The sequence below is a fragment of the Physeter macrocephalus genome, chromosome 1, assembly GCF_002837175.3.
Source record: "Physeter macrocephalus isolate SW-GA chromosome 1, ASM283717v5, whole genome shotgun sequence".
Lineage (NCBI taxonomy): Eukaryota > Metazoa > Chordata > Mammalia > Artiodactyla > Physeteridae > Physeter > Physeter macrocephalus.
The window spans coordinates 16561514-16588685 of record NC_041214.2 but is presented as its reverse complement, the minus strand read 5'-3'; the positions used below and the strand labels follow the sequence as shown (position 1 = coordinate 16588685).

Genomic DNA, 27172 nt, shown 5'->3' with positions numbered 1-27172 from the left:
TTCCAAATCTATCGGTAATGACACTAATTTCATTATATCACTTTTTTTGTTTCTTTTTTTATATCTGAATTTTATTTTATTTTTTTATACAGCAGGTTCTTATTAGTCATCCATTTTATACACAGCAGTGTATACATGTCAATCCCAATCTCCCTGTTCATCCCACCCCCTCGACCCCCCACCACTTTCCCCCTTGGTGTCCATACGTTTGTTCTCTACATCTGTGTCTCTGTTTCTGCCCTGCAAACGGTTCATCTGTACCATTTTTCTAGGTTCCACATATATGCGTTAATATACGATATTTGTTTTTCTCTTTCTGACTTACTTCACTCTGTATGACAGTCTCTAGGTCCATCCACGTCTCTACAAATGGCCCAATTTCGTTCCTTTTTATGGCTGAGTAATATTCCATTGTATATATGTACCACATCTTCTTTATCAATTCTTCTGTCATTGTGCATCTAGGTTGCTTCCATGACCTGGCTATTGTAAACAGTGCTGCAGTGAACATTGGGGTGCATGTGTCTTTTTGAATTATGGTTTTCTCTGGGTATATGCCCAGTAGTGGGATTGCTGGGTCATATGGTCATTATATCACTTAATTCCCACTTTACCTTCAACTTTTCCCAGTTGTCACAGCACATCTTTTTTACAGGTAGATTGCTCAAATGAGCATCTAAATAAAATTGTCAGATGTGCATCTAAACAACATCTATTTGGATTTTATGTCTTTTAAGATTCTTTTTTTTTTTTTTTTTTTGCGGTACGCGGGCCTCTCACCGTTGTGGCCTCTCCCGTTGTGGAGCACAGGCTCCGGACGCGCAGGCTCGGCGGCCATGGCTCACGGGCCCAGCCGCTCCGCAGCATGTGGGATCTTCCCGGACCGGGGCACGAACCCGTGTCCCCTGCATCGGCAGGCAGACTCCCAACCACTGCGCCACCAGGGAAGCCCCTATTTATACATTTTAATGAACAGTATTTTTAGCTGATTTTAGAGACCCTGGCCCTGGTGTCTAAAATAGGAACAATAAAGAGATTTCAAAGTTAAGTTGTGACTGCTGACCCAAAGAAAAATGAAGTATCTCCATACAGGGTACTGTATGTGACAAATGAGCAAGTTTTTATTTTTATTATTTGGAAAGTAAGAAGAGGGAATAATGGGGACCTCCCCAAGACAAAAGTGAGTGGTAAGATCCTGTGCTATTTTAATATAAGCAAATATTTGAACTTAATTTGACTTCTATTTTCAGGAACCGAGGTGACATTTTATGGCTCTCTTTATCTCCTATAATTAAAATGTGTTTTGTCAGGATTTTTTAAGGCATTTTTGGATTTTAGAAAACATACAACTTCTGAAGCTTTGTGGACATCTTCTTGTACGAATAGCCAGTGTAAATGGGACTAGTAAGACACTCCTTTCTCTAAGGGATTCTGTGACTGTGAGATAGTGAATATGATATAATGTTGAATTCACCAGAAAAATGTATTATGTAAACCTGAGGTTATAATTTATATTGTTTTGTTAGACATGTGATACTAATGTTGTAAAATTTTAGATTATATTATTTAAATGACCATTGTAATTCTAAAACTCTTCTCAGATCTGCTCTTTTACTCGTGTTCAGACAGTATGAGATAGCTGTTATGATTATTTGAAATTAGGGTAAAAGGCAGATTCCTGGCATATCATTAAAAGTATTTTATGCAGTTGAAAATCAGAAAGCTAGAGAAATTTTACATTCTGCTTATGAGTCTATGCTAATGTGTTTTATGGTGTTACGGAGAAGTGTCGGGAGGCAAGAGATTTTTAAAAGCAGTGATATTAGGTTTGCTTTCTAGCACCTACCTTATCAGGAAATTTGAAAGGAAACAAAAAACTAAGCCCTTTAATTGTGATATCAGGTAACTGAGGATTAAGCCGACTTTACTTTGAAGATCAGAATTGCTGTTTATATTATGTCAATTGAAAGAATAGTTGCATTTTTGACTCGAGGAAATAGCTTAATCTGAATAGCACGAAAGTTGACCAAAAAGTGTGCTCATCCATAAATATTGACTGTTTTAATCTGTAGAAAATGGAAGGCTAGCAACAAGGATATAGTAGTAAACTTATAAAAGGAGTTGGTGAAAAGTAAATGTTATGCAACATGAAAAGAATACCAGAGGAAAAATTGACAGAGTAGAATAACAGGAAGATTAGTCATTTCAGGAAGGAAAAAAAAAGTGGGGAGCGGGGGAAGAAATATTTTAAACAGGAAGGTGGAACTGGAAGTACCCGTGCTAACAAACAGGAGCTCATCAGAGGGCGAAACTGGGCTTTAAGAAGAAGGGATAATACTGGTCGCATGTAATTACAGCATACAGTCTTTATATTAACAACAAACAAAAACACAAGTGGGGAAATTTTTCTGTTAGGGATTCAGAGAACCCTGTAGAAATAAAAGAATGATGTTTACTCCTTGGCTTAGGTCAGACAGCACTGTCCAAGTGCATAAAGAAAATGGCTTTCTTTTAAAACAAACAAATGTTCTACTGTTTTCAAGTGTTGGGCAAAATAAAAGCATTCTGGACAGATTAAAATATGTAAGCTACTTGGTTTGAAATAATTTTCACTTATATAGTTACTTATCTGAAGTAAACAGTAAACTGAAGGAGTAGCAGTCTCCAAATACTTTAAGAATTATTTCTATAAATTCTCCGAAGTCTACATTTTAACTCTATATATCAAATGAAATATACATAACAGTCCCTATAACAGAAAACAGGAAACCGCAAGTGTGTGTGCGCGCGCGTGTGTGTGTGTGAGTGTGTGTGTGTTGGTGAAATCCTATTAATCCCTAGTTTCTATTAGGGGCATTCATGGAACAGCTTTTGCTGGACACATTTTTCAACCTCTCTGAGTGTTCTCACCTGTCAAAGGGGAATAATAATATACCTGCCTCAGAGTTGTGTAATGAAGATTAAATGGACTGGTAGACACAGACCCGGAAGTGGCATTTTGTTTTTCTAATTTTAATCCTGTATCCATATATTGACACAGGCTTGCTTGTGTGACGCATTTCCAACTAACCACCTAACACATGGGAAGATGTACAATTGCAGTAGAAGCGCTTACTGATGCCTTGATACTTAAAATGTCATATGATAGGTTACAAATGTATCTATACTTGACAAATAAGACACTATTATTTCCCTCGGCCATTCCTTAGTAACTACAGTAAACAATAAATTACATAAAAATTACTGAGAAAGTAGATAGCTCTAAGGTTATAAAAGCACGGCATCAGGACAAAATTTGCTTATTCTTTGATGTGGAAAAAATATGCTATTATTATTGAAATGCAGCAAATGGCTTATGTATATTGAAATAAAGGTATCAAATTAATGTAATTTAGAGACCCAAGAGTACTGTTATTTTATGCAACTATATGGGACATATTCTGTATCATTGCATTCATAGAAATGCGTTACACAGTCAGGTAAGCATTTCCTGTTGAATTTATGGTAAATTGCAATATTTTCATGGCACATGTGCACATACTTCCTGAGGTAAATTCTAATTCCAGCACAAAATAACCAGTTTGCATGAACACCAAATACTGCTAAAAAGTTCTCTCTTTCTCCCTCTCTCCTCTCTACCTTTCTCTCTCTTCTCCCTCTCTCCCCCTCTCCACCCTTAACCACACAAATGTAGACACTCTACACACACACACACACACACACACACACACACACACACACACCTCCCAGGCATAACTGCATAGGAAATGTTTATTTTCCAAACTCCAGAAAACAAACCTTATCTCAAACACTGAAAGTCCTTCCTTTTCCTGGTTTGGAAACACTACTAAGTCGTACTTGTAGATTTTCTTTAGCCAGCATTTAGGTTTATTTAAAGCGTAAAGTTGTGAGGACAAAATGACTCAGAAATTTGTAATGCACAATTAAAGCTTTTCACTTTTAGGTCACCAGTTCATATCTAGCCGACTTAGTGTTAGTTAAGGATTGGTTACAGTTGGTACATTGTTTAGTTTCCAGAAGAAGCTGGGAAGCTCTCTGCAACTGCTCCTGTTCTGATCTGTGAACCGGCTAGAGTTGATGCTTATTAACATATTTATTTGCAGATAAAGCCAAGTTCAAGGAATTAAATAAAAAGAGAGTAGACCCAGTAGGAGTTAATGAATATGAGGCAGTTAATTTATTCATCTACAAATATAATGTCTATTGACTGATATCTTTCTAAAAGTAGTGTGTTAAAATGATCAGAATCATATTTCTACGTTTTTAATTACAGCGTCATTAACAGCAAGAAGTAAGAACTGTAACTTCAATAGATAAGTCAAACAGAATGAATATATACATATATATGCTCATATAAAATTTGGACAACTTCATAAATGAGTCATGATCTTCCTAGTCTATCACTTAGTGGCGCCAAGGTCATAAAATCATTTGTTTTGCTCTGCCTTATGTAAAAAGCCTATGGAATTTTTTTTTTCTCACCCCAAAAATTCCAGAATGTTTTTGAAAATTTTTTGAATAGCTTTTGTGTTAATTCAGTGTTCACATTGGACACTGAGATAAATTTAAATCTTGGTGTCAGCCAAAGAGTAAATCAAGCTTATGTGGGTACAGTATGTAATACCACTTCCCAAGGAATTCTACAGAGAAGGTAGTTGTCTAGCAATGGGGTAAAGAATTGTCATCTTCCTTCTGTGGAAACTTTTGATTGTAAAAATAATTGAGAGTAAATAGACTCCAATGCATCACCTCAAGCTATGCCACATGGGTATGTAAATTTCTCTCTGCTAAATGTCGCCAAATGGCTGCATTTCTTACAGGTGGTGGCTAAATTCTGACAGAGGGTAGACACCTTTACCATAACTGTATTTTCTCTCTGAACTTTTCATGGATTCTTACGGTAATTTATGTCAGGTTAAAGCCAAAAAAGCTAACGCTAGCCAAAATTCATCCTGAGAGTTAGGCTTTGCTGCCAAATTAAAGAAATAGCTTGGTCTCAGTATTCTTCATTGGTTTTTCAGGCTTACACTCGGGACCCTAGGTGCTTGATTTGAGTTATCTGACATTCCCCAGATGGCTTTGTGTCCTTAAGAGCTAATTCAAAGAAGGTCATTTCAGCTGCTGAATATTCAAGGAAGTGTCTTGGCCCAAGGTTGATTGCAGCCAGCATCTCAAGGGATGAACCTTGGATTTCTGAAGCTTCCTCTAAGCTCACAATTATTGTCTTGGCCCTGCACATAATTACATTTATTTGCCAATTATGGGAATAAAATATAAATATGACCGTCAGCAATGGTAATTCCCCAAAACAGGATGACTGACCCTGTGATGATAATGTGACTGTCCTGTTAGTACCTCTGAAGATATGATACATTGGAATAAAATGTGAAAGCTGAATTTGTCCTTGACTTTTAAAAATCTGAGAATCACATAAAATATTTGCTGATTCCTTAAGTTAGTAAGCATCATGAAGGAAAATGATAGAATCGTGTATTGTATAAGCTCATGTACTTTATACATATGTTTTTGAAAAGAGACGGGATAGCAGATCCTCCTTCCACCAGGGTTTTGGCCAGACCTGACATTTCTTAGCCCCTTTCTTTAAGGGTCTAACATGCAATCAGCTTTCAGGAGGCAGTAGAGGGTAGGCATAGGCACAAAACCACAGTTTCAGGAGCTGCATTCCCTGGATCCAAAGTTTACATTTGCTGCTTAGTAATCCTGTGAACTTTGGCGACTTCCTTAACATTCTTACCCCACTAAATAGGAGTGTATTTACCTCGCTGGGTTGTTTTGAATCGTGAAGAAATTAACACATGCAAAGGACTTACGGAATTTTAGGGCACACAATAAGTACTGTATACATATTAGCTGTTTAGGTAAACTTGCAGTACAGAAATAAATGAAAACCAGAACGATGCTGTAGTTTTCACAAGATGTTTAAGAGCTCCAGGTCTGGAACTGTACAACCTGGGTTCAAATCACTTTCGAGCCCTGTGACCTTAAACTTGTGACATAACTTGACTGAGCCTCAGTTTTCTCATTTGCAAAATGGGGCTGTAATAATACCTGATCTGCAGTTGCTGTGAAGATTAAACGGGATAACACATGTAAAGTACTGAGTGCCTGGCATTACTTGAGTATGTGATATGTGTTAACTGCTGTTCTGATTTTTATCTTGATGTTGAAGTGAACACATGAAGTATTAATACACGAGCAACATGTTATACTCAGAATCTGTGTATGTAGGGTTTCAGTTTTGCTAATGAGAATTGTTATTTTCTGCTGTGCAGAGAACACATGCCTTGGAGTTTATAATTATTTTCTAATTATTAGGAAAATAATCATCTGTTTTTCACTTATCCTTTGTTGGACTGTTTAGATTAAAAAAATATCTGTAGGTTTTTTTTTTTTAACCTATAGGATTTGAGCTCTGGATGAATCAGTTAAGTAAAGTAAATGCTTTGTTAGTGATGTTACCTTCTCTTTGTCCAGCCATATTCTAGCCACTCATTAAGTTGAACACCACTGGGAAGAAAAGCAACTCATCAATAACATCAAAAAGGGAGTGAAAGATAGAGGCAGAGAAGACGTTGCTTCTGTAAAATAAAGTTCATGAGACCTGATATTTCACCATCTGTTGGGAGTGTTGTAAAGATTATGAAAACATTAGCATTTGTCAAACATGATTCTGTGCCAGGAAGGCAGATAGAATATTATGAAAGAAATGATCAAAATTGCATGATGGCATTTGTTTCATATGGTAACATCCGTTTTTTCATGAACAGGAAATTTTCGGGCAGTCTACCTGCTTCTTAGGAGTGGGAAAGGTGAATGAAAATTTAAGAAGGATTCATCAAGGCTTCCTTATGATAAAGTAAATCTTTTAGAATGTGTTTTCCATAGAATTAGAAACTTAGAAGTTCATAGTAACAGTATATTTATCACCTTGTTTGGGGAGCAGACTTAAAGCATGATCACAGGAAAGCACCTGTTTTGACACTCTGCGGGGAAGGTGCAAACATACGGGCAAAGTCTGTCTAGGGGTAGAGTACACAAGAGCGCTTTGGCTAGCATCCTGCAAGGGGTTGGGTCTCTGCTCCAGCTGCTGTTGCTGTTGCTGCTTCTAATATTGCTGGGAAGGAAAAGTGGCTGACCTGGCATACCCTTTACTCTTGGTGCTGCAGCAGTCACTCAGGAAATGTGGTTTAAGGGAACCTTCTGGATCCTTTTCACGGCACCATGGCAAGAAGAAGCCGTATCTTATCTATTGAAGATAAAGCATGGAGTTGGCTAATGGATGCTGGTGAGTGAATAAGGCAACTGGGGAGCCAGTTTACTAAGATACCTTTTGGGCAGGTTCGCTCTCTCAAGGACTGAGGTGGCGTCCATGGGAAAATGGCATCTGATAATCTGAATATCAGAACATTGTTTTAGAAAGGAATCATAGTTTTAACACTGGTGACTGGTCTGTGATCCTGTGTATGTTCCATAAATAAACATTTATTTCCAGCTTTACTACTTGAAGATGCTAATCCTGAAGTTTGTTAGCTATCTCAGTATATGGAGTATAGTTTCCCATGTAATTTCTCAGGCACTATTTAATCTTCATTCTTGTTTTTCACTTGACCCACAGTGATTAAAAAAAAAATAAAGACTTTCTAGTATATGAAAGCAATTATTTTCCCTTTCAATTCTAAATGAGCCCCTCCTTTTTTTTCAGCACAATAGAGTATAGAATTTTAAACTAAGAGATTATTTAATACACATAATTCTTGTCAGGAATATTCTTTTCAATTCAAGATAATTATGTAAGCAAATTAGTAAGATATTGTTTATATTAGTCAGATAGTTGCACAGGATGAATCTTTGACATTAGCAATAAAGAAACTTCATTGCTAATGTATTTATCTACCAACACAAGGTATAATAGTTTCCTTGAGCAAGTTTCTTCATTGGTGAAACGAATAATTTAAATGAGCTCTCTCAATTTTTCTCACTCCAAAATATTCACCTCTAAAATTTCCTTATCCCAAAGCAGCAGCCATTTGTGATAAGCCTACTATGAGATTTGAAATACATAGGTATCTCTTCCACCTTATAATTTATAACAGAGATGAATATGTGCCAATTTATAGTTCACCTGTGTCTTTCATTAAAAGATTGGAAGATGCAGAAATATCAAGTTTTCCATAGAGGTGTAGACCAAGTTTTTCTAGAATAATTAATGTATGATTAATAGGTATTCCATGAAAAGTGTTGACGATAATCAAGTTTAGGAATTTTCAGGAGCATAATAAAGGTTCTGACAAGCCATGTAGGAAGACCCCTGTTTAACTTTAATTTTTAAGAACTCTATTTGACCATAATCCGCCCCCCCCCATGCTTTTGAGAAGTGCCTTTTCACATGTGGCACCACCATTTAGCCAGTAAATATGTACTGAGCCCCTACTATGTTGCCAGGTTAACTAGGTGTAGGGATACAGTTGTAAGCACCTTTGTCAAAAATTTCTCCCTTTGTGACGCTTAACAGAGAAACACTGATTTAGATTATCTCATTACTTTAGGAAGATACTTTAGTAGCAATGTAATGTTTATTTTTAAAAAGCTAGTACCGATTTTTCTATTTTCACTGACAATCCTGACATACCATTCTCTCTGAAGAGCTTTATAATTGAATGGACTCTACCATTTCAACTGGCAACATTAATTCAGTCTCTTCTCTTCCACATTTTTTTGTTTGTATGTTTTAGTTTTTGTTGTTTAGATTGTTGAAACTGATTTTCATGAGTGGGCTTGAGAACAGAGGCCAGAAAACAAACTGTAATTGATTTTTTAATGTATTATTTAAAGTCAGACTTATTACACTAAAAAAAAAAAGCTCAGCTTCCATTTAGCTTCTACCATAGGGACTCCATCTTTCGTTATGCAAACCTATCATATTGACATGATTGTGTTTTAAAAAATTAAGTTTTAGTTCAAACCAACATCTACACTCAGGCACCGTTTATACAGTAAAAGTATTTTTAAAGGGAAATTCAGATTCCTCATCCTCTTATAAAATCTCAGTTCTCTCAAATTTAAAATAAATACTAGCTGCCTGGGCAGTACTTACTATTTTGTAGTTTAAGGATTATTTCATTTTATAAAAATATCTGACCCATAGCGACTTCCTGGACATAAGTAAGTATGCCCAAGCAAGAGCTGCTTTTATTGTACAGGTTATTAACATAATATATACAACATAATATAACCACATGTATATGAGGTGAGGGATGAAAGTCAACCTTTCCCAGCACTCGTTATTTGAGTTATTTGACACCAAGTAAAATAGATTATTATTACTATTCTGGTTAACCTGAAGTTAATATATACATTAAGTAAATACCTGAAATCAAGAATTACACACACAGAATGGCCATTAGGCAGTAAAGTTTCTTTTCATTTAACTCTATAACAATATAAAATACTATGCATGGTTAATTTGCTTCTAGTATTGACAAAGTGACAGTTCCTAAATGAGCCTGATCATTTTAATTTTGATTCATACTAGGGATTATTAAAGTTCTGTCAGAGTTTATATTTAGTCCCTGGCTTGATTTCACCCAGCTCATTAAAGCAAAATGGTCTTAGGGTCTGTCTCTTGTAGCTGGTTAATACTTAATTATAAGTTCCTGAGGGTGTGTGAGAAGTTTGAAGAGCTGCAAATAGTGGTTAACAAGCTATGAGCATCTGCATGGAAAATAGAACCTCGTGAAGCCCAGATTTAGGAGAATCTTAGTGAGTAGTTATCTGACAATGCATTAAAACCTGATTAAGTTCATCTCATTTTTCTTTCTTCCTCCTTGTTTTTTCTCTTTTCTTTCTTCCATCTCTTCCTCTACTCATCTCTGAACACTCTTTGTCCATTTACTTTTCTTCTTCATATTCTTCTTCTCTTATCTCATGAATTCCTTCAGTCTCCCTCATCTGATCGTAATAGAAAGCGATGTATTTGATGAAACGTGTTGTATTTAAGAAGCAGTTTTAATTATTTCTCCATTTAAAAATCAACCGAGTTTAACCTTCTCTCTGTCTTTTCATTTTCTCCTCCCATAATGGACAACTTTGCCTTTTAACCTCTGTTGCCTTGTGGATCAGCACCTGTGACTTTTTATATTTGTAAATTCCCTTATCTTAATGTAAACATTATAGTGATGGGATTTAGGAATTTTATGCCACTTACTAGATTTTTAACCTCAAATCTAGTAGGCAGACTATAATATGTCTTCCTGACTTTTCTTTCTAGAACTAGAGCTCCATATCCCCCCTCACCTGTGTTTTTTTGGCTGTCTGTGGGATGCTAGAATGGCCTATCTCCATGTATTTTGTTGCATTTTGCCATTGCTTCTTGTGTTCTGTCGGGGAAGTTTGATGATTCTCTCCAAGTGCTACTTGAGCTCTCTGCTAGTTGTTCGCGTTCCCTTGTTCTCTTAGGGTCTCCTCATGCTGTGTGGTCGTGTCTCCACTTCCTTGGCTCTGTCCAGTGACAGACCCTTGGGTTCCCTGATGGCTGCCTCTGAACGCTCGGGAGGGCGGTAATAATTCCACCCCCTGCTGCTACTATTGAGCGCCCTGTGCGTGCTGGGTACCACGTTGCCCTCTACACTTGCTTTCAGTTGTTAAGGCTTCCCAAGCTTTGGCTGTGGCTCAGTGATCCTGCTGTCAAAACCCTGAAGCTTTCCTAGCCTCGACACTCAGTGGTAGCAGCAGGTGTTGGGATTTCTCCAAGCCCCTAAGACCCCGAGAGCACCAGAATGGCCGTTTGACATAGACCTCAGGAGTTTTCAAAGCACCAAGAAACCTCTCCAGAAGGTATGTAAAGGTAAGATACTGATTTCTCTAGGAAGCTGTTTTAGAAGCTAAAAAACCTACAGCCATTAATTTAACGTAGACTCTATAGCTAGAGTATCCTTGGGCAACTCTGTATCTGATGATAGAGCCATAACAAAACACTTTTTTTAGGAATTTGGTGCGATAATCACATTTCTCTTCGATTTTTTTTTAGATTAAACTTGGCATTGAATAGATTTTTTAAAATATTTTTTCCATTCTTTGAAGTGGAATTCATGAAGCACCTCTTGGCTTTGTGTATCTTGTCAGAAGAATCTTGCTGAGAATTGAAACAGTTAAAAATAAATTAGAAATGATTTATTTTTCCAAATGCCTGTATTTTATTTACCTCTCCATTCATGTTTAAAACCAGAAACAAACATGAAATGATTATATCCTCCAATTCTTCAAACTCAAATTCCTATGTCCATAGTTAATTCAGAAGGAATGGGAAAGGCAGCTCAGATCATGGTAGTGCTAGAATATTTTATTGTCCGTTGTCAGAAATACTGCTTGGGGGCTTCCCTGGTGGCACAGTGGTTGAGAGTCCGCCTGCCGATGCAGGGGACACGGGTTCGTGCCCCGGTCCGGGAGGATCCCACGTGCCGCGGGGCGGCTGGGCCCGGGAGCCATGGCCGCTGAGCCTGCGCGTCCGGAGCCTGTGCTCCGCAAGGGGAGAGGCCACAACAGTGAGAGGCCCGCGTACCGCAAAAAAAAAAAAAAAAAAAAAAAAAAAAAAAATACTGCTTGGCATTCTAAATATAGCCGTCTCTTTTTCTTTTAGGATTTAAGTTCAGGTTTTTTGTTTTGTTTTTTTTTTTTTAAAGGGGATTATTTCCCTGCCCCTATTTCTTGGGGGAAAAATTTTATTCCATTTGCATGTAAAAACCAGGATGAAAGAAACACGTGGGGTGTTGGTGTGTGTGTGTGTGTGAGGGGTGGGAGAGAGCACAGCAGCATCTCGGAGTGAACGACCCAAATCATCTCTTCAGCATGAATAGCTTTTGTGGCCACTGTTATTTATTTATAACCTTTATTCTTTACTCTGCCTCCTTTCATAGACATTATTCTGGGAAGTGTTATTAACACACCTCTTCTAATATGAGATCTTCGGTGGCCTTACTATCAATTCATGTCTTCTTTTTTCTCCCTTTGTTTTCTTTTCAATAAGGACTTAATCTCTTAATTGATTCCCTATGGTTGGAATCAAGGGTATTATTAGCTTACTGTCACGTTGAAACACTTCCATCTCAATAACCAAAAATGTAACAGGTTTTAAAAATGAAAAGAATGTTGACTAATAGCTGTACAAAACGAAAACAAAGATTTATCTTTGATAGTGCTTATTTTAGCATGCTTATTTTTAAAACTAAAAGATGTTCAACAAAGTATTTTATTTACACTTGCAAATATCCAAGTTTTATTCCCTCTAGACCTCGAAGCATAAGTAAATGGAATGTTTTGCTGTCTTTCTAGTGCATCAAATTGACTAATTGATTTCATATGTAAAAATAGAAAAGGGAAATTTTAATACTTTGATTCTTAACATTTATAATGAGTTTACTGTTTTAAAAAATGTGTGGCACAGTCTCGAGGTAAGAGTTTGCATTATTCTCAAGTTGGCTTGTAGAGTGCTTTTTCCCTGTTTTATTTATCTAGAATTCTTATATTATTCTGGGACAAGAAATGAAACAGAACATATATATATGTGTATATATAGATAGATAGATATAGTTACATATACATAAAATTTTATATATATATAAAATTTTAAAATGATTTAATTAAGTGTTAAGACAGAATGATAGATTGAACTTATTATGGCCGTTTATAAAATTACCTTACAATTTTAAAATTACTTTAAAAATATTTTTAGTGGAGCACAATTAATTAGTGATATTCATTGTATTTAATGTTCTGTGGAGAAAGTAACTTCATATAAGCAGGACACAATGTAGTAATACTGATAGTTTAGTGATGACTTTTTTAAGGCATATAGAAAATGTACATGATATCATAAAATAATGGTACCATGAAGATCTTAGCAGCTAGCTGAATAGAATAAATAATAGTAATAAGTAAATAAATTGAATAAATAATAGAGTGACTTTTTTAGTGATAAGGAAACAGAGGACCAGTAATTCACAGTGTCTTAAGCACAGAGCCAAGACCAGAATCCAAGTCACTGAATTCTAACCCAGTGCATTTGCATCTATGTGATTCTGTTTCTTAAAGTTGCAATACATTTGAGGGGCCAATTTGCCAATGTCAGCAGAGAATGAATGGATTCTAGGAATCGAAGAGATTTTCTTCAGTATTAAGAGTTTCTGAGCGTGGCTGATAAACATGGGCTCACTTCCACAATGTAGCATGATTGAGGCCTTTAGAATTTCTTTTTTATTTTTTGTCTTGTTTAGTGTGGATTTCATTATATTAGGATTTTGAAAAGTACATTGGAAGGATCATTAAAATATTTTTGTTTGATGAGAGTATAGAACTTCTGGCATGCCATTTATTTCAGTTTATGATCATGTAAATTTGGCAATTTTCTGAAAATTTAAATTCTTAGAGTTGAAAAGATTGTTCAAGTATAGGCAGTATATTTTCTGCTTCTAAGCAAAAATTTTAATTGGCTTTCGCTGTTTCCAAAATTAAAAAATTCCTCAACTTGTATTTTTAAAGATATCTGTTTATTTGTGGTGTCATAAAAGTGGAAAGAATGCACATTCTCTGTAATACAATAATTATATTTGTGTGAAATTATTTGATATATTTATTAATTAAATGCATTCTGGTTGTCTGACTTGGAATTATTACTTCAAAATCCAAATTCTCCTTGACTTTACCATATAGCTATCATTGCTTAATAAGACCATGCTTAGGCTCCTTTACTGTGGTCCTTGGGGGAGATATAATTGTAATCCAGTCCCTTTGCGTGATGGCCAAGGTGCCCACTGTCCAAGATGGACCTAGGGGAAAAATGTGTACGAAACTAAGACTATAAACTCTGAATTCTCTTTTTAGAAAGTTCAATTTGCAAAATACTTAAGTATTGGAGTAGTTTTGGAGCGGGAGTTTGTAAAACTTAACTTGAGAAAAAAATACGAAGTACTTATTCACTGGAAGTCTTAGAAGTCTTGGGCTAGTTCGCAAAATAAGGTCTGTTTAATGCCAGTCATAACGATCACTAAGTATTTCTACCATCACTCAGCTCATAAGACTCATACGTCTCAATTCCCACTGGTTCCTGTTTCCCGTCTGTTCCTTGTCCCTTCTTGGAGAGTATGAGAGTTGTTCAGACTGGTGGGCTATGAGCAGAACATTTATAAACGACATTGAGAAATGTCAAATGTGAGACTTTTATGATATATTTCCTTTGTTGTAACAAATATATCGAAGTTCACAGCCTCATTAGACGTACCCATGTAGAAAAGAAAGAAAAGAACAGAGCTGCACTTGGTTTGAGCGACTAGAAGAAGGGACAGAGCTAGGGAATGATCCCCGATACTAACATTTTGGATACTTTAGGGGAGTTTTACACTATTCATTATTGATTTTGTTGTGTGGAAATTCAAGTCGATCGCATCAGAATTATTCAAGATTAAGCTCTCTCTTTCGTTAATTGTAATTTATTGATTACCTACTACCTCCGGTGCCATTACAATAATTATCTCGTTTATTCTTCACAAAAATACCTGGAGGTATGTGTAGTGTTATTATTTTACCTTTACAAATTAGGAAACTGAGGCTGAGAGAAGTTGAATAACTGCCCAAGATATCATAACTGAATCCAAGGATTCAAGCACAGGTTGTATGGCTCCAATGTCCATACTCAGAGGTCCTATTATTTGACAATTCTGGCAGTGAGTGCTAGTTCCTCTTTTCATGACCTAGTGCCATCAAGGTGCTCTCTTCTAAACCTCCTCCCAACTCAGTCTGGCCTACGTTCATCACTGGCTAGTTGACCTTGAAAATGTTACTTACTGTCCTCTTTCAGTCATAGTCACACTCGCTTTGAAATATGAGTAAGATCTCCTTGTCTTTTTATGAAGATTTAATTTAATTTAATTTAATTTAATTTAATGAGACAGAGTATGCCAAGCGCTTAGCCGAGTGGCTAGCATATAGAAAATAGCCAATAAATTGTTGATGCTATTATGTAACTTTCTCAAGTTCATACAACTAGAATTCAGACCTGAGTCTGTCTGACTGGAAAACTAAACAAAACAAGAACATATACACACATATACACCTTCCACAAAGCAACAGCAATAACAGCAGTAACCACAAAGCACAAACCCATGCTTTCTCTGAACTCCGACACTCTCTCTCTCCCCTAACCATACCTTTTATGATGAATAAATCAAGGTGTCATGTACGCTGCTGGGAAAAGTAGCATAGTTTCGTGGTTCAGGGGGAACTCTAGAAGTAAGGCTTCCAAAAATTGGAATTCTAGCTCCATTGCTTGCAAACTGTTTGATATTAGGCAAGTTACATAACCCCTCTACAGTTGTTTACCTATATGTAAAGCTAATAATTATAACATTATTCCATTATATTGGGTTATTATGGACAGTAAATGATTAAAGAGCTCCTCCCATATATGACTTTTATTAATAATTGATGGAGGTGTACATATTTCTTTTAAAATATAGTATGTTCGCAGAATGAGAGGCATGGCTTATGAAAATCAGAGACGGACAGGATCTTGGTGATTAAATGATCTTCCACTCTCCAAGAATTGATATGATTTCCCTGTCAAAGCTGTTTTACCTCAGTAGCAGGCCAGTAGAGAAAGGTGGGGAAAAGTTATCAAAGATCAGAATTGACCCAGATGTGGGGTGGTTTTGCCATCGGGAAGGTGGGTGAACTTCTCTCAGTTGGGCAGTTTCAGTGACAGACGTCATGGTCACCAGGTGGTGGGAATGGTCCTGGTTAAGCACATGGTAGGTAGTATTATCATTCTTGTATTCTTTCTCTTTTGAAACAGAACCCAAACCAGCAGGTGAGGTTAAGTTCTGGAGAGAGAGAGTTAACGTGGACGGAGCTGAGTATCAGAGGTTAGCCTTGAACACTAGTCAGAACAGGGACTTCTTGAATTCTTGCTGCTTACGTGTCTAGCCTCCTTTACTAGATCCTCAACTCCTTGAGGTTGGGGATGTTTACCGTATGTACTTGCATTGCCTTTTGCACAGGGTCTCGGAAACAGTGGACACGCAATGCATGTTTGACAATTAAATAAAAGACTAGAAGTTTTGGAAATGGGACAGAAGAACTCATTTAAGGATATCATGGTCGCCAAAGGGATTGGAAAGCAAGGTTACAGTGCAGGAAGCCTAGGCTGTCCTGGGGCTCCCTCAGGGACAGAGAGAAGGGTTAAAGCAGATCCTAGAGGTGGGCCAGGGAGCTGAATGTATATAATCTCTGTAATGACAGGTTTAGTGACCTAGCAGAATTGAAATTGTTAATGTAGCCTGATTAATGAATGTGGGAATAAAATATTCCAAACTGTTTATAAAACTCTTCAAGCAAGGACATATTTAAAGAATTAAAAGCTATTGGAATCTGTTTACATTCATTTTTCATACAGTTAAAAATGATATTTCTGGCATTAAAAACTCAATTTTGGTGCCAGAGACTTGAAGAAAAATATATCTGGTGTAAATATATCATTAATGTATATACCCTTACATAAAGAAGTTATCAAAATATGGTTTTAAATATGTAATATTGTAAAATTGTAATTCATAATGTACGAGTAAAATGAAGAGCCTATGCAGATGATGTGAGAAGTCAGAGTGTAATTATAAAAGCTGAAATATTTGTAGGGGATGGTTGGTAAAACTTTGGGGTTTTAATATAAATTTAACTCCTCTTTTGATGTGTGTTCTCCAAAATAATAAGATGAAAACATTTTTCAATCAAAGTTTGCATTAAAAACATAAAACATATTAAAAAGAAAATTAACTCTGCTTAGCGTTAAACCTAACAATTTATGTTGATACTTAAGTTGCCATAAAGGTGTTTTTAGGTAAACCAGACAGGTATGCCCGTTATTCGGCATGGTATATGTAGGCTAGACACATTTGCTTCTTGCGTTCACGCCCAGGATGTTGTGTGCTGGCACCTGAAAGATGGCTGTTTAGAAAACTTCAACTGAGAGTTAAAATCAGATCAGATGTTTCCATGAACATTTGTGTCTCTTTAATTTGAAAAAGACCATATGCTGCAGTAGTGCTTCTATAATATTAAGATAGTGTGGAACTTTCCAGGGTATCTCAAGAACAAACTTTTAAATCAAGAGCGAAGTTATTTCACATTTAAAAAATTTTGCTTTGGAGAACACACGCTGATGTGAAGGTAAACGAAAAATTGAGTCCGAAAATGGAAAAATCATCACTAACACAAGTATGTTATTTTGAGGAAAGTAGGGTCCTTCCTTGCTTTTATTTTCAAATGTGTCTGTAAACTCACCCCTCTCTTCCCAGTTTCTCTCTGAATACATAGAGACATATACAGAGATGTATACATAGAGATGGCAATACACACACACACACACACACACACACACACACACACACACACACACACACACACACACACACACACACACACACACACACCCCAGAGTTTCGCTTATACCATAAAAGATTTACACCAGAACACAAATTGCAAGATGTTATTTATCTCTGTACTTCTCTTCAATCATTTGCTTTGCTTTTATGGCTGTGCATCACTGAATTATATCTGGGTGTAGCATACTATTTATATGAGGAAACACCCTGGCAGTGCTTTTTTTTTCTTTTTTTTTTTCTGTTTTTCATTTCCTGATGCCTGCTTTTAGTTTATTTTGTCAATTCATCATGTGAGTTTTAATTAGGTAGTAAGTTTGAGATATTATTGAAACCGTATGTAGTAAATAACAAAAGTTAAGCTCATCATAAAATCCTTTACACATGAAATAACTTAGATACCTGAGTATCAGTTTTCTCTTCCCAACCTTTGCCCCGGATGTGTTCTTGGCAGTTTAATCTGTTCTGTTTTACCCTTTTCATAACATAAGAGGCAGTGAGTGGTATAAATAAAATTAGTGGTATCTCTTCCTGAGGAGAGTTTTGCCGTTGGAAATAGAAGTGTCAGCGCTAAGAGAGAAAATGTAAATAAAGTGAACGGAGCTTGGTAATCGTCACCAATTGTCACTCTTGATTTCCTATCTGGCAGTTGGCCTTTGATGTATGAATTTTTTTAAAGACATTTGTAATTAAAAAGAAAAAAAAAAGAAATTTGCTGAATGGAACAAGCCAAACAAATATTTAAAAAACACTGTTTTTATTAAGATGGACAGCTGTATAGTTAAACCACTATGTATGTATATATATGTATATGTATAATTTATTAGACATAATTTGCAGACACTCTCACACCATTTCTAAGTAGAATTGCAATTATGCTGGTATAGCCTGGAGGTTAGGAGCATTAGCTCTGGAGCCAGATAACAGATAACTTGGGCTCAAACCCCAGCTCCACTACTTACCGTGTGTTTCCTTGGATAAGTTATTGGACCTCTCTGAGCGTCAGATACCCCATCTTTATAATGGAGATAATAATGGGACTATAGGATTGTTTTGAGGATTAAATAAATTAATAAATTTAAACCATTTAGAGCAGTGCCTGGCATACACTAGATATTCAATAAGCTGTTATTATTTTGCTATAATGTTTTGTGACTAGTTTCTAACAGAAGTGGTTATCTAGCCTCCTGTTTTATGATGTAGGGCTGATGGGAACCGACAATGTGAGAAAAAGGTAAAACTGAGAGTCAGCGAGAGTGTTTTCTAGCCAAGAGATCGACTGCCAGAGGACAAATTCATGTGGTAGTATGGGTAGTGATAAAAACTTATGGGTGATTGATGGGAGGGAGCTACACTTAAGAATAATCTGAAGTTATATCATTGGGAGGTGGGGCTTGGCAATAGTGCCCTTTTGGAAGACTTAGAGAATAATCCTCAAATGTGTCCACATCAGTTCTGCATTTCAGTGTCTTATAGTGAGAAATTTTTAGCAATATCCATTTAAAACAGTTTCCTTATTTTAAAAAATTCATACCTTTCACATAAATAGGTTTATTATTTTTTTTTAACTTCCATTGTTTCCCTTCCTTTCTTCTTGATTTTCTCCATATTGTCCCATCATTTTCCTGAGAAGAGTTTATTTTACAGGGATTAATGCAAGATATTATTTTATGGACTAAACCTGATGACCCTCAGAAGATTGCTGTACTGCAGGGTAACCACATTTTCCTGGGATACTTCCCATTTCAGTTTTCCTATTAGACTTTGCATTACTGTTCTGAAGTAAGGAACATACAGGCCTGCAGTTTTGTTTTCCAAGTTTGCCTAGGCTAATTAAAGCCACCATTATCATCTGCAACAGAAAGTGAAGGTTGCCCAAGAGGAAAGTACGGAGCGCCTCCAATTAAAAACAGTAAAATAACAAAGGCTTTAGAAGCTGTTTTCATGATTCCTGACCCTGTGTTCGAAGCGTCTCATGACCCACCTATCACAAGGTTGTGGTGACACTATCCGAGGCCCTACACCAAATCTCTAAACAAAATCACTTTAATTTTAGAAAATAAGTAATCGATATTGTATTTTCAAAGTGTAGGGTTGAGGGATTGAGCTTGTACTTTCTTTTATGTATTTATGGTTTTGGAACCGTGTTGACAAATTTGCAAACATGTAATGAACTTTCATACAACAAAGGATACCTAGATGTGCTATATTAAGGTTGCCACATGGAAATAGACCTCTTTAAAAAGGACATCTCAACTCAGAGGAAAGTTTAATTTTAGGTTCATTTGCGACCAAAATTATTTTAAAATATCTTTACAAGGGTTGAAAAGTAACACATTGAAAAATAAAGTTAATTATTTAAAAAATACTAATTCGGTTGACACTTTATTTTTAATAACAGAACCTCAAATTGAGTTAAAATTATCCTTTAGTTATTTTTGTTATGAATTTCCATTCCAGAGCTATTTCAAAATTAGATTTCACGTTTGAGTCTTGCAATAGACCGTTTTCTACCTGTAACTCAAATATACCAGTCCTTGTGGAAATCAGGTCAGTTTCTACTTCATGTTTGTAAGTTTTTGGTGTTTTTTTTCTTTCTTCCTTTTTATTGAAGTATAGTTGATTTACAATATTGTGTTAGTTTCAGGTTATAGCAGAGTGATTCAGTTATACGTGTATATATCTATGTTCTTTTAAAAATTCGTTTCCATTATCGGTTACTATAAGATATTGCATATAGTTCCCTGTGCTATACATTAAATCCTCGTTGATTATCTATTTTATATATGGTAGTGTGCGTCTGTTAATCCTATACTCCCCATTTATCCTCTCCCCCTTCCCCTTTGGTAACCATAAGTTTGTTTTGTTTTTGGCATTTTTAATGGAAGTCAGGAGCTTCACAACAAAGAAGACTGCAAATCATGTAAGACTGGGTCGAAGCACCAGTTATTTAGTTTCTTGTGACAGGTCCCCATTTAATCACCATTTTACCTTGTGTGTATCATGTGTCCTTGGAAGCATACCCACCCTGTTTCCTCCCTGGACCACATGAAACCCGATAGGGATGATGCGTAGCACAGCACCTTTTGTAAACTCGACTTCATCTTGTTTGGGAAATAGTTCATTTATCTGAAAAGTAATATAAATGCAAGTTCAAAAGTATACCGCGAGTAGTAAATATTTTCCTGGGTTCTGACCACTAATGATGCACTTGTATATTGCTCTCGTGAACACTAAAACTGAAAATATAATTATTGTTTTTATAATATAATTGGTAGTACAAATTTTAATCTATCTTGAAGAATTGTGAGGTGGGAGGAAAAAGAGTCCAAACTCTTCTTTTCCTTAAAGCTAAGTCATACATTGAAAAAGTCAAGGTCATATTTAAAATTTCTTCTACAGTTGTGAGACTTGTTTCTGTTGCCCAAAATAATTTTACAAAAGAGAAGGTGAATATAATGGTGAGAAAGTTAAGGTATAGGAAACAAGCATCTGCCCTCAAGGAGAAAATGAATTTTTAACAAACACTAGAGAATATAAAATTTGCGATATCATCAAAATATATTATATCCTCAAAGAGCTGGTTAAGCCAACGTGTATTTGTTGAATAAATCAGTGTGTTAGTGAAAATCCAAGAGTGAGTTAGTGGATGAGTGAATGGATAAACTTAGTGGTAACACATTCTTCTTCCTGTTTATTATTTTTAGAAAACAATACTTATTTTAAAGTACTATAAAGAATTCATTGAAAGAAATTGGGTGAAATTCCTCATTTTCTCTTGTGGTAACAGCCAGACATTACAGTACTGTGAGAACTTTTAGGTTATAAGATATTGTTTATGCAGGTTGAATTACCCTACCTGCATTTATAGGGCTTTTGGGAATCAGTAGAGGAGAAAACACAAATAAGCAAAAGGGCAGTTTGTACTGTTCTAAAAATAGACCTTCATCCATGTGATTAACTTCCTAAATTAGATAAATAGAAATGGATGAAGAAAATTACAGTGGTTTAGAAGAATTTAGTGTCTTTTCTATCCCTATTTTTATTTAGCTTTGACAGTAATTGTGTTAAAGGAACACCATGCACCATGTATTTTTAAACATTTAGTCAGCAGCAGTAACACGCAAAAGTATAAAGGATTAAAAAAATAAAAAAGCAGTGAGCTCGATACTATCATGGCAGGTTTTTAACTGTTGGAGAAAAAGGTAGGGGAAACATTAAATATCAGCATGAAGTTAAATTAAGGCTTTTCGCAAGTCTTGGGACATTATGGACAGCCTAATAAGCCTTCCTACAGCATGGGAACAGAAAGAGTGGTTGCAGAAGTAAACTGAGGTGGGAATTTGAAGAGAAGGGAGGAGCCTTGGCTGATAGAGAAGTGAGCTCACATCAGCGTAAGTACTGGCTACCATGCCTCTCCAGGGGCTCATTCGCCAGGAATGTATCCCTTGTGCGATGGAGAGTACTTATGTAAACACACTCTGTAGACGTTTAGAAATACTGGAATAACAGTTTTTCAGGGGTTACTATGTAGTTATTTCTAGCTGTTGCATTTATTTATCTTAGTACCAATTTATAGAGCTAGGATTTGACTTGTGTTACCTACAGCGTCTTGTGTCATCATTTGAAAAAGTACATAAACAACATTTAAGAAAAATGCAAGCATCAGTGGCTTTAGTCAGTGAATAAAACAGCTGGAAACTTACTTCTTATTATTTTGTAAATGAATAGTTGAATGTAACATTATATTCATGGCATGTTGAAAAATGAAAAAAAGGAAAAGAGAAAGAATAGAAACTTGGACTTCTGAATGAACAGCTTATCAAAACACTAGCTTTTGATTTTATCTGAGCCTTAGTGGAGAACGTTTTTACTATTTCTACAAAGCCTAGAGGAAATCACTGAACTAGAAAAGCTGAATATCATTTCTGACTAATCTCTTAGTTATCCTAATAATGAGAAATTATCTATTAGTTCATATTTTTCACAGTAGTCCATCTTGAACAATAAAAATCACAGAGCCCACTCAAAGATATTTCAGGAAAATGGATGTGATGCTTTGAAAAAAATATTGTACTTAAAAAGAGACCCAGTAAATGTTTTGCATTATGCTACTGTTTATGACTTATTTCTCAATGTGTATCTAGGAAAGTTAGCTGAAAATGACCTTGACATTTATAGTTTGGATGATTAGGGATGAGGCATTGCCATTAGCCAAGTTAAGAAATATAGGTGTTAGAATTGATGTGTTCTCTTTCTTTTTAAGGAGAATAAGCAGGGAGCAGATAACCGATTTGGTTGGGGATGGTTGAATTTACAGAAAAAGCATCTGAAAATCATTCATATAGAACTGTTAGTGCTGTGTTACAAGAGAGTGCTGTGTTGAATTCAGAGAGAGAATGTACTGTAGGAAGAAGGGATATAAAGACAATCTTAGTGCATCTCTCTATAATCAGCAGTCAGAAGAGAGAAAAATCAAAGAAAGTGACAGAGAACAAGCAGATTAATAAACTGTGGGAAAAGGAGGGAGAATGGTGCATTATCAAGAAAGGCAAAAGAGAAAAGAAGGAAGTAGTTAATGGTGCCAGATGCTAGAGAGAGGACAAGAAATGAGAAAAGGACACTGATTCTGGCAGTTAAATGGGCACCAGTAACCTTTGAGAAGGCAGTTTGAGTAGAGCTGGGAGGGAGGAGGTGGAATCCTCATTGCAAACCAGATTCCAAGAAGATGAGTCACTAGTAAGCTGGAAGACATGTATGAGAACTCAACAAGTTTAGACAACTCTGTAAAGAAATTCGGTAATAAAATGAAGAGAAGTGCCAGCTGGAGAGTTCAGAGAAGAGAAGATTGTTGTAGAAGCGTGGAGGGTCCAATGGAAGCATGTTTTTCCCACGAAAGGAAGATACAGGAGTCATTGGAGAGGAAAAGGTGAATATTCATTAAAATAAAGGTAATGGGGAGTGCTATATATCAGAGAAGCTGAGAAAGGGTCAAAAAAGTGGGTAGGGGGGTTGACCTTAGAAAGGAAGATGTACCAGGCACTTCAGAGTTCAGAGAGTCAGATTCAAAGAGGAGGTGCTCAGCCAAGGAGACTACTCTCCTAGCATCACCTCTGTACCTTCAGTTGCATCTTGTTTGTTGTCTGGATGTTTCACTGCCTTGTTCACACTCACGGTTATGTAATGTGTTTTAAATCCTTTAGTTTAACTCTTCTTGACTTATAGTCCCACCTTGACTGTAAATTTTGTGAGGGCGGAAAAGTGTATATTGTTTAATAACCGCATATAAATTTCTTAATAAGCTCCCTTTTCTTGTGGTCCCTAATGTAGTTCAGTAATCCCCAAAGCCAGTGCTATCAGGGGAATGGTTTTGCAGCCTGGACTGTGCATCGTAATACAAGGCTCATTAGCTACCTATGTGAACCTCAAAAGCTGTTTCTAAAACAAATCCTCAGTTTCAAATGAATGGGACAGGTTATTAATATGATACTTTTTTCCCCTTCTTGGTTAGAAAGTTACAACATAATAAGACATAACTTAGAGCTCAGAAATAGATACCTTCAAAGCCAGATAAAAATTTTAACCCTATTCGTTATAGAAAGTGGAAACATTTGACTGAAAGAGAAAATAATTTTGAAAAGATCAAAATATGCAAAGTAAAAAGTTGCTGAATGCTGTGGTTTATACCACTGTTTTATCAACCAAAGAAAATTAGGTTATGTCTTTAACTTTGGTCTGATCCACACTCTAGACACAAGTCCCTTGATTGGAGTAGTTGAATTATGTTTCCTGATTCTTTCTTAGCAAAAATAATTGTAAGCAAAAGTTAAAAATGAAAAGTTGTCTTTGCCTCCCGTTTAGATAACATATAGAAAACATGTTTCTATTTGTTTATACTAAGTATGTTACTCTTTGTTTTATGGTTGCTACCAATCCACATTCTTTACTTTTTACATAAATATCAATGATCCTTTTTTTTTTAAAGTAGAGCTTTATAGACACAAAGGTTATGAACTGGCTACTATTTTCATGATTTTAGACTCAATATTAGACTGAAAGTGAAATATCCATTTAAATTTCTAAATTGTGTAAAGCTATAAAGTTTATAATATAAGCCACTTGATTTTATTCTTCTTGAAAATATTTGGTTTTATTACTCTTCAGAATAAGTAGAGAAGGAAAAACTGAAGAGACAGTATATCTAAACGAGTAAAATGTGGCCAGTGGCAACTTCTGTATACCCATTTTTTTGTGTTTTTATTATCATTACCCCAAATCATTTAAAACACTGATTGATCGGGACTATTGTGCAGTTGCAGAAACATCTTATTTTCTCCTGAAAGGGCCCAGGAAAGCATGAGAAGGCCCTTTAACTACATTGGGATTTTAAATTGAAGCACAGTTTTGCCTTGGCCCACGTCTCTAGGGCCACGTCAAACGTGGCCCTTCAGTCTAGATGCTCCTCTCCAGCCTCCCTGGAATTTTTTTTTTTTTTTTTAACACACATCCAGTTGTCTCACATTTGTGCCTTCTCATCCTTCTGTTTTCTCATTAAAAACCTTCCCACCCTTGTTTTCTTAACTAACGACTACTTGTCCTTCTAGACTCAATCCCAGTGACGGTTCCTCTGGGGAGCCTCCCTTGGTCCCTCCATCCCCCAGGCTGTGGGTAATGTCCCCATAGCACCCTATACTGGTTCCTTTTGTAATGTTTACTGGTTTGTGTCCTCTGGGATGCAGCAGGCGCCGTGGCCCTTAGCTTTGTATCTGTAGTGGCCAGTGCCACTGTGAAATGCTCATTTTGTGTTGCCTGAACGCATGCGCAAATAGCTGTTTTGTTTTGGACCTTAAGCTATGTTTTATCCTTATTTGTTGCAGCGGGAGGGGTTCATGGATATAAGCTTTTTGGATTCTGTAGTATGTTATAAAATAAACTAGTTTAAGTCTAGTTTGTAATGAATAGTTTACAAAAATATACAAATAACACTTGCAGTAAACCCTGCCCCTTTTAAAATTAATGCATAGAGAGATTTAAACTGTGTCTGATAGACTTTTTATCTTAAATTTGAGGATGTGAAGACAGGCTGTGATTATCGACAACAGCAACAAACAGCAACAACAAACCACCCCAGTGTCAGTGGCTTATCTCGACAAAGAGTTATTTCTTGCTCTTGTAAAGTCGGTGGTGCAGCCCTTCATCCGGTGACTCAGGAATCTAAGTTTGCTCCATTTTCCTCCGTGTGACTTCTGAAGTAGCTGAAGCTACGACAGAGAGAGATGGTGGAAGAACATTGGCTTCTGATCATCTCTTCTCAGCAGTTAAACCACTGTTTATGCTCAGGGCCCCTGGGCTAGAGTTAGTTATATGGCACAACTTAATTGCAACAGAGGCTGGGAAAGCTAGTCTTTTGGGGTACTTAGAGACAACAGTGCATAGAAGTTGACCAAGCTGCTCTGTGTTTTGCTTTGTCTTTTATGTTCCTATTTTGGGGGTTGGGCATGATGGAACAGATAGATGGGTAAGAGGTAGACACCCTTGGGTGAATTCAAGTGTCAAACACTAATTCCACAGCTCTTTATTGAGCACTTGTTACATCTCACGTGTATTCATTTCTGAGGAAGAGTCTATATCTCAATAGAGCCTCACTTTTTTGGCTCGTGGTCCATTTTGAGAATCTGGTAGAAGGTATGATACAGTGCACATCAGTACTTAACCCTACAATCAGGCAGGCACATTCAGGGGTTCATGAGATCTCTGCAGTCCACCCATCATCGTCCTCTCAGTGTTGACAGTGCCCAGACAGCACTCATTGATGAGTGAAGTATTGGAGAAGGTGAGAAATCAGCACAAACATAAATTTTTCCTGCCTTAGGTGAATACGAGGAACCTTTGAAAATTAAAGCTTTAGTCCCTCAGGTTGAATGGAGGAGCTGATTTGGTTGCTACCTAGATATAGATTGATTCAAGGAGAGAGATGCGACAGTAGACAAAATTGTTGATAAGAGCATGCTTGAGAGTCAGGCAGCTGATGGGGAGTGCAAATTCCTTTTATTCATGGTGTCTCTTGCCAGTTTGTCCTATATGAGGCTTGATTGAAAAATGGGGGACTTCCCTGGGTGGCACAGTGGTTAAAAATCTGCCTGCCAATGCCGGGGGCATGGGTTTGAGCCCTGGTCCGGGAAGATCCCACATGCCGCGGAGCAGCTGGGCCTGTGTGCCACAACTACTGAGCCTGCATGCCACAACTACTGAAGCCCATGCACTCTAGGGCCCGTGCTCCATAAGAAAGAGAAGCCACCGCAATGAGAAGCCCGCGCACCGCAGCAGAGTAGCCCCTGCTGCCACAACTAGAGAAAGCCTGCGCGCAGCAACGAAGACCCAACGCAGCCCAAAATAAGTAAATAAAAATTTAAAAAGAAAAATGGATTTAAATTGTCAGTTTTTTTTATGATTGCATTACAGAGAAGTCAGTGTTTTTCTATTAAAGTATATACTTGAGTTTGAGGACCATACAGATTAATGAAAAGACTAAAAGAGATTTCCATAGCTTAATTCTCTAATCACGGTCCCTTCATTCTTTTTTTTGTTGTTGTTGTTGTTGTTGGTACGCGGGCCTCTCACTGCTGTGGCCCCTCCCTTTGCGGAGCACAGGCTCCGGACGCGCAGGCGCAGCGGCCACGGCTCACGGGCCCAGCCGCTCCGCGGCA

At 36.7% G+C, this 27172-nt stretch overlaps 1 protein-coding gene across 17 annotated transcripts in view; it reads left to right on the top strand.

Moving 5' to 3' along the window:
* Positions 1–27172, top strand: part of MBNL1 (muscleblind like splicing regulator 1) — a 180335-nt gene that overhangs the window by 59561 nt on the left and 93602 nt on the right. Inside the window, exon 2 of one of the 17 annotated variants that reach the window (XM_028488581.2) lies at positions 7209–7327. The exons of 13 other annotated variants lie outside the window; for them this stretch is intronic. In XM_028488581.2, coding sequence (XP_028344382.1) covers positions 7322–7327 — 6 coding nt within the window. In that variant the 5' untranslated portion in view covers positions 7209–7321. Of the gene's footprint in view, positions 1–7208; positions 7328–10262; positions 10886–22805; positions 23395–27172 lie in introns of those variants that run through there. 3 more of the 17 variants (XM_024131883.3, XM_028488587.2, XM_028488563.2) reach the window with 3 other exon arrangements.